At 35.0% G+C, this 8,775-nt stretch overlaps 1 protein-coding gene across 4 annotated transcripts; it reads left to right on the top strand.

Annotated features, from left to right (window-relative positions):
* The first annotated feature begins 2,977 nt into the window (after positions 1-2,977).
* Positions 2,978-8,409, top strand: LOC101257502 (importin subunit alpha-2). Of its 4 annotated transcripts, none has more exons than XM_069298316.1 (12): positions 2,978-3,099; positions 3,192-3,427; positions 3,626-3,722; positions 3,806-3,897; positions 3,979-4,110; positions 4,199-4,384; positions 4,551-4,714; positions 4,816-4,894; positions 6,816-6,944; positions 7,214-7,341; positions 7,421-7,836; positions 7,951-8,409. In XM_069298316.1, the coding sequence occupies exons 2-11, from the start codon at positions 3,209-3,211 to the stop codon at positions 7,785-7,787; spliced, it is 1,593 nt and encodes a 530-aa protein (XP_069154417.1). In that variant the 5' UTR covers positions 2,978-3,099; positions 3,192-3,208; the 3' UTR covers positions 7,788-7,836; positions 7,951-8,409. The 4 variants fall into 4 exon arrangements, with proteins under 4 accessions (XP_069154417.1, XP_004228994.1, XP_025886227.1 ...); XM_004228946.5 differs by having other exon boundaries at positions 7,421-7,828; XM_026030442.2 differs by having other exon boundaries at positions 3,099-3,427.
* The last annotated feature ends 366 nt before the right edge of the window (positions 8,410-8,775 follow it).

Below are 8,775 nucleotides of genomic sequence, written 5' to 3' on the forward strand. Positions count from 1 at the left end.
GGTTTTTATACGTTATACATTATTTCATCAAAAAACCATACATATTAAGATCATCCAGTACCACATACCAACCACATGATTGCTAACCTATTCAATATTGAAATGGTAACAAGGATACAAGAGAAAGGAGTTCGACAACAACGACGGGAAATAACCTTAGTTTTTAAAGATCTTTAAATCATTCGAAAGAAAGTTCTCTTGGAGAAAGAATTCCAGGAGAGAAACTCATACCTTATTTAGAACTTGATCTACGAAGACCACCTTGAACAAAACCTTGAAGAAACCTTGAAATCGCCCTAGAGGAATCGATAAATTTTTCTGTTTTTCTTTCGTTCGTTGCTTGCTGTTTTTGCGTCGCCTTTTCTATGAGTTTGAGCGTGATTTTTTTGGTTTAAAAACTGATATTGAATGATAAAACTTAGGTTTAATAAGTTAATTTAATAAACTAATTAACCAATTACCAAAAAGTCCCTCGTAAGTTGATTAAACATAGGTAAACATAACACTTAGTCAAATCTGGAAATTGGTGTTGACTACGATTTTGGTCAATATTTTGACTTTATATTAATTAATTAAATCCTTAATTTAATTAATTTAGGTACCTAGGGTAAGTACTAAAGTACCCCTAAGTCATTGGAACCAAAATTAAGCTTTTTGGACCATCCTAGGTTAAGTACTAGGATGTTTCTTGAGTTGTACTAGGTTAGTGTAAGAATTTCGTTTTGATCATTTAAACTAATTAATTAAATTTCAAATTTAATTAATTAGGTGACATAAGGTAATTACTAAAGTACCCTTAAGTCGTTAGGACCATAACCAATCCTTTGAACCATCCCAGGTTAGGTACTGGGTTGTCTTTTTCTTGTTTTAACCGAAATCTGGATATTGCTTGGTGATTTTGGCTTCGCCCCTTTAAATTAATTAATTGAATTGCTAAATTAATTAATTAAGTACCTAGGGTAATTACTAAAGTACCCTTAAGTCGTTAGGACCATAACTAACCTTTTGGACCATCCTATGTTAGGTACTAGGCTGTCTCTTTAACTAGTACTAGGTTAGTGTCAACCCGATTTTGGTCCTAGGTTGTCGGGTGCACTAATGGGTCCAATTCGGTTAGTCCTAGGTTATTTAGTTATTTAGGGCAATAGGTTAGAGTCTAGAATTTGTTAGGAGGTTAGGCCCTACATGGAGTGGTCCCTTGTGCACGTTTTCCCTTTAACTACCCTAACTGAATTCGGTTAGGGTGGTCCTCTCTTCACATGTCTTGCAAATGTGCTTGCACATGGGTTGGTTGTAATTTCCTAATTAACTATTATTTATGGATCATTTGGGAATGTTTACTTATTGTCTCAAGGATCCTCGCTATGTCCTTGAGCACTACTTACTCTACATGATCATTTTAATTGATCATGCGACATGGTATCTAGGCTTGACACTTGGATGCTTCATACCTTTTTTTGTGAGTTAAGGAAAAAATATTTTAATTTAGGGGATTCTTTGCAGGTACATTTCTAAACAAGCTTGGACTATATTTTGCTTATTTGGGTATATATAGAAATTGGCTAACACCCCTTAGCCATTTTTCTATACTATGCCCAATATTTCTCAATATTGGGAATTGGAATGCCTATATATCCCCAATACGTATTCTAACGGACTTACTGCTCTTCACTAGATATATGATTTTCCAAAATGTTACAAAATTGGCGATGAAAAGGAGTAGTCGACGAATCGCCGAAAAGTTTCGCGAAGCAGTACCTTATCACCAGTGATCCAGAACACAAAGATGCTTGGACTAAGCGCAAGACAATGATGAAGTTACCAAAGGGTGAATCATTGATTGATCAATGATTCCGACTAACTACGCCGAGTAATCTGCTACAACACTAATATATTAAAACTGCAAATACTTGTTGAAAGTTTTAGCGTAGTATCGAATTTTATTAATTTTTTATAAGATTGTATAGAGTTTTATCAAATTGTTAATTTTAGAACTTCTATTTTTGAGCTCTAAGTTTGAGAGGTTTTTTGGAGAAGAAATTGAAGATTTAAAGGATTTCATCTCCAAGGATTACAATCATAATTCATAGCCTTTGCATTTTTCAAAGTATAAGAAGTAAATTACATTTTTTTCTGTTTAAATTATAGAGTATTGTTCATGTTTTAGGTAAATCTTGAATAACACGTGATTTTTTACGTACTTTTTATTCTTCTACAGTAAAAAATTCAGCATATCTAAATACTATATGCCTGTGAGTCGTTATAGATGTTGGATATAATTTTGTATCAACTGAACACAACAAAATAAGCTTACTATAGAAATTCTCAAAAGATATTTTCATGGTGTCCGTCTAATTCATTGAACATGTTTATTATCTTAATTTTCTTAAAAATAATATATTAAGACTCTCTAAAAATATCAAATACGATTTAAGACCTGATTATTGCCTTACGATATATATGCTTTTAAAATCATACGTAACTCGTTTTCTCTATACTTTGATGACTACATTAAAATTTATTTTTGAAAAATATCACAATTTTAAAAAAAACTCATTAGTTATATCTTTCCCCATCCCAAGCCAACCCCTAAATACTTTTTTTTTTTTTAATGATATTTCAAAAATTTAAATCATTTTTACACCACCTCTATTCTACCCCCTAAAAAAAACAATTTTTTAAAAATTATTTTTTGAAAAATATTTCAAGGACGGAAGTCTAGGTTGTGGCCTAGTTTTAATATCAGGGTCGGATCCTAAATCAATTATGCAGATGGATTATTTTAAGGTAAAAAATTATTTTTCTAAAGAGTAAATTCTAGTCTCAAATAAAAAATAAAAAATTATTTCTGAAATTTATTTTTCATTCATCAATCAGATATTAAAATTATTTTTATCATCAATCAAACATGTGAAAATAAATTAGAAATCTACGGTTTTGAGGGTTGTGCAATGAACCAAAAGCAGATGCAGGGAAAAACTTGGGCTTAATCAAGCCCAGAAAAAGAGGGGAGACCCGGCCCATGAACAGAAGAAGACTAGAAGAGGAACTCTGTCCCAAAACCCTCGTCATTTACGGTCTCCTCTCCAAATATATTTGGTATATATAGTCTCTCTCTCTTTCTCCTTCGATTCAATTATCATTGTAGGGTTTTCTGTAATTGCCTTTACTATCTCATCTCTCTTTTGCAGTTTTCATTCTCTATACCATGTCTCTGAGGCCAAGTGATAGGACCGAGGTTCGTAGGAACCGATACAAGGTTGCCGTTGATGCCGACGAAGGCCGCCGCCGGCGAGAGGACAATCTGGTTGAGATCCGTAAGAGTAAACGAGAAGAGAGCTTGCTCAAGAAGCGTCGTGAAGGCCTTCAAGCCGCCCAACAACAACAGTTCCCTGCTAATCTTCAAACTTCCACCGTTGAAAAGAAGGTCAGGTTTTTTAAAGTATAATCTGTCTATAATGATGATATCTTATCAGGAGTAAAGTAAAGTCTCCTTGATCATTTGTTAAAAAAAATGATTTTAATCAGAAATTCATGACTTGATTTGGTTTTGGGTCGTTCTATGCTTTGTGCTCATTTGTTTGTTGATATGGTTTTCAAATGATAAGCAATGGTTGCTTTACAGTTGGAAAGTCTTCCATCAATGGTTGCTGGTGTGTGGTCAAATGATAACAATATGCAGTTGGAGGCGACCACACAATTTCGTAAATTGCTCTCTATTGGTATGACTAATCCTGCTCCAGCTTCTGTTCTATTAATTTTATTCAATTTTCCTTTTAACTTACATGCTAACTTTGATCAACAGAAAGAAGTCCTCCTATCGAGGAAGTTATTCAATCTGGTGTTGTTCCTCGTTTTGTTGAGTTTCTGATGAGGGAAGATTTTCCACAACTCCAGGTAGAGAGTGATGTGTGCCTTTAGCATTTTGTGGTTGTAGCTTCATTCACGCTCGATTTACTTATGGTTTTGTGTTTGTAGTTTGAAGCTGCTTGGGCGCTCACAAACATTGCGTCTGGTACCTCGGAGAATACCAGAGTGGTGATTGACCATGGCGCTGTGCCAATTTTTGTAAAGCTTCTGGCTTCTCCAAGTGATGATGTTCGTGAGCAGGTATGTTAAAAGATTGGCAGACACCTATACTGTATAGACTGAAGTTATGTTGATTAGTAAACTGATTGTATTTTTTCCCCAATTATAGGCTGTGTGGGCACTCGGAAATGTTGCTGGTGACTCTCCTAGGTGCCGTGATCTTGTTCTTAGTAATGGGGCGTTGATTCCTTTGCTGTCTCAGTTGAATGAGCATGCCAAGCTTTCAATGCTGAGAAATGCTACATGGACCTTATCAAACTTTTGTAGAGGCAAGCCTCAACCTCCATTTGAGCAGGTTGGCTGTTGTGTTGTTGAAACTTTTTTATGCTTGCAGTTATTTGATTCAAAATATTGTGCTTTTCTTAATCCTTCAAAGTGCCTCATGTTGATGGTCATCTTATTTGGTAAAATGAAATGACTTACTGAATGCTTTGCATGATTGATGACAATACATTTATCAGGTGAGACCAGCACTTTCAGCTCTTCAGCGGCTTGTTCATTCAAATGATGAAGAGGTTCTAACAGATGCATGCTGGGCACTTTCTTACCTTTCTGATGGTACAAATGACAAAATTCAAGCTGTCATTGAAGCAGGTGTTTGTCCACGTCTGGTCGAGCTCCTCATGTGAGTGGAGTGTTCTAATTTCCTCAGTTGAACTACTTTCTTATTTTTTTTATATATCTAAAGTTTGATTGAATCTGGTGTATATGTCAATTAATCTGCAGGCATCCATCTCCTTCAGTACTCATCCCTGCCCTCCGTACAGTAGGAAATATTGTTACAGGAGATGACCTCCAGACTCAGGTATGTAGGCTTAATGAGCTTTTAGAAGCTTTCAAGGTTGAATTCAAAGACTTTAATGAATTGGCCAATTAAAAAATAAAAAGCAAAATGATTGAATGGTGGATGCATCTAAGGCATGATTTATTGAAAAGATATTTCAGCATTCCTAGAATCAGATCTAATTTGATTGTTGTTAGTCCATTTCTCAATTTTACATCATTGTGCTTAGTTTCCTCCTGCACTTGTCTGGTTCCTCTGTGCTGTCTGAGCAATCTAGAGCGATCTAGTACAAATTTCAATCATAGCTGTCATTTTTATTGCCTTACACAGCTGCTCTTTGTGTACAGTTTTGTGGAGAAGATAAATACATTTTTATGTATTGTAGTATTATTAGTCAGTAGCATGCTGGTCTTGTTCCCATTCTATATACGCACCTTTTTTTAGCTTCAAGAAAAATAGGCTAAGCCACATTAGGGGGACAAGATTCATCAATTAGCAAACCTTACCCCTATCTATGTGATGCAGCAAAGATATAATTACTCTGTTCTTAATAATTTAACGACGCTAAGGTCTAGAAATGGAAATTAGCTGTTGGCATTTGGAACTGTATAACTGGTGTTTATCCCACAAAATACAACCACTACAAGAATAATGAAGAGGATACTGAAATGTTGTAAAATAGATTTGGGCTTGTATTCTATTTTGTATTGAAGTGCCTTTTCTCAAGTCCTTTTTAAAGATAGTAATTACTGAACTCCCAAAACTAAAAATAGTAGTTACGGAATTTTTTTGCTGGTGCTTGCTGTTTGCTACATTATTTCAAGGCAAGTTTAGTGTTCCTCCTTTTTTTGGGGTTTGAATAAAGCATTTGACTGGGCTGTTTTTTGGGTACATTTTTACTGTTACATTAGCTTAAACCTCTTTAATTTTTGACGACAGTAGAAGAATGTCTTGTTTGATGTAAGTTGGTAATAAGCAATGGCAGATCTAGAATTTTCATTCAGTGGGTTCGAAGAATAAAGTATAAACTTGTGAATAAGCTAACATAACACAATTTCAAGAAGTAGTAGTATATAGTTTATAGGTACAAAAAGTTAGTTCTGTTACAAGAGACCTTTTAGCACGTTTGGATTTTCTTGGGTTTAAATAAAGAAAACGTGAAACATTGGTCCCGAATTTAAATGAAGAGAATTTAAAAAAATAACATGTTCACAATGGGATTCGAACCTAGGATGTGTGGGTCAATTTAAATGGAGATCTACCACTCTACTACAACTTGCTTCTTGTTCATGCGGAGGCTCAAAATTAATATATCTACTTAAATATAAAAAAATACTTCATATAAATAGTGTAATTTTTTTCTTTTGGATGAACCCCCTGGAACCCATGTAGGTCCGCCCCTGGTAATAAGAAATTGCAAGTTGTCTAGATTTAGTCTGAAATGCCCAGAGTTTGTGCTTTACGATCTCGTTTGTAGCCTTATACTTCTGTAAATTATTAATAACGTGAAGAAATTATACGTTCATGAAAATCGTAAATAACTCAACTAGTATGTCCCAAGCTATGTGATTGTTTTGCAAAACATGAGTGAAGTTATGTAGTATTGTTTGAAACGAGAATTCAGTTTTGTTTAGCAGGGTAACTTTTTGCACATCCAGTTCTTTAATAAACCACGTTTTAAAGGGAAAGAATTTAATCACCCTTGTAGAATGACAGTATCTTTGGATTGGTTTGCTGGAGATCATGAATTCTATGTCTTCCTTTACTGTCTTGTACAACTTCTATTGTATCACCCATCCTTCAATTTGTGGATGAATGCATTGTGCAAAGACCACATTGGAAAATGATTTTTTTTCTTTCTTTAAATCTTCTGCTAAAATGTAGCTGCGCTAGTCTTACGTATACTTTTTATGCTTGCTAATATCAACTATCTTCACAACAGTGCATTATTGAACATGGCGCCCTTGCTTGCCTGCTGAGCTTGTTATCTCACAGTCACAAAAAGAGCATCAAGAAAGAGGCCTGTTGGACTATATCAAATATTACTGCTGGGAACAAGGAACAGATACAGGTGTAAATCCTCAAGATTTAAAGGACAGCTAAATATGGTTTATAGTCAGCACTTGGATACATTGTTTGCATATCTTCTAAGTTTTAGCATGTTATATAAATCTATGGGTGTGAATATGATAATATACTAGTATGTTTAGTAGTTGGAAATAGAAATGGAAATTTTAAGTTGAGGTGTTTTGTTGATTTTCTTTTATTTTTGTGGACTTCTCATTTGAAGGAACCACACAGTATTTGCCATTTATCTAATGTTTTTTAATTTTTGAGTAGGCTGTGATTGAGGCTGGATTAATTAGTCCTCTGGTCAATTTGCTTCAAACTGCAGAGTTTGACATCAAAAAAGAGGCTGCCTGGGCTATTTCAAATGCTACTTCCGGTGGGAGTCATGAGCAGATCAAGTATGTACCTTCCTTTGGGGGTAATCATCTATGATATTGCTGGTATTCTTTACTGAATTCAGTGTGCTTTTGGCTTCAGGTTTTTGGTGAGTCAAAACTGCATAAAGCCTCTGTGTGATTTGCTTGTGTGCCCTGACCCAAGGATTGTCACGGTCTGTCTAGAAGGATTAGAAAACATATTGAAGGTTGGGGAAGCAGAAAAAGCCAACACTGAAGGCATTAATTACTATGCTCAGCTGATTGATGATGCTGAGGGATTGGAAAAGATTGAAAACCTTCAGAGTCATGATAACAATGAAATATATGAGAAGGCTGTTAAAATACTGGAGACATACTGGTTGGAGGAGGAGGATGAAACAGTGCCGGCTGGTGATGGGGCACAAAATGAGTTCAATTTTGGTGGAAATGATATTCAACTTCCATCTGGTGGTTTCAAGTTTGGTTGAAAGTACTACTACACTCATCCTCCAATTATCTCCCTTAGCAGGTGGTCAGGTTAACATTGCACTCGAAGCATTTGATCAGATACCTTAATCTGCATGCTCTTTTTGGATCAAAAGCATTTTTGTTACTTCTTTGTTGTTGATCTGAAGTGTTTAACATGTGCAGGCTGTGTATGGTGGATGAGAAGTGCAGTTTGAAAGATGACATGTTGGTAGTGGTGTCATGTCAAGTCGAGTCAGTTCACCTCCCCGAGTCTGGTCAGTCCGGGTCAAGAGTCAGTCGTGGTTGAGGAGGTGTGCCGAAAAGGGACGGTCGTAAATAAGACTGCGTGAAAAGGTAAAAGCAGTGGGCATGTTGGGAATTTGATAAACGCTTCCCGTGCATGCTTGTATTGTTTGGTGAAAAGTATGAAAGTTATTATTATCAGTGAATTAGCATCTCAGAGTGTGGAGTCCTTTTTCCAGTCAAGCACATGAGATGTATCTGCAGTAGTCTGTCTGGAAAGAGTCGTCTAGATTTTATATTGAGTTGGCGAGTGAATGTGTATACTTTATGAGTCATTTCTTATTAAATACTGCTATTGAACAAGTTTCAGCAAATTTTGATTATTCTTTTTGCCCTCAATTTTAGTTCACCTGGTTGGAACATTTTGACAAATTCGGGGTTCTAGTTTTGTTTCGGATTTTCGAAAAATTAAAATTGAAAAAGCTTAAATCTGCGTGCATGTTGTTTTTATTAGAAAAAAAATTTCATTCTTCTTAAATAACTTAGATATAGGAGCCCATGACAGCAGCATAGGCTCAATATATCTCATTTTTTTAAAATTCTAAAATTAATCAATTATTTTATATGTTTTTAATTATATTTTAAGTTGTCGATTATTGTAACTAGTATTAGTTACTTTTTATGTCTTTTGACTTATCTACCAAACAATATATAAAATTTTGGGAGTTCTGTCAATTTTTTTGTATTGTTTTTGAATTATTATTG

The sequence above is a fragment of the Solanum lycopersicum genome, chromosome 1, assembly GCF_036512215.1.
Source record: "Solanum lycopersicum chromosome 1, SLM_r2.1".
Lineage (NCBI taxonomy): Eukaryota > Viridiplantae > Streptophyta > Magnoliopsida > Solanales > Solanaceae > Solanum > Solanum lycopersicum.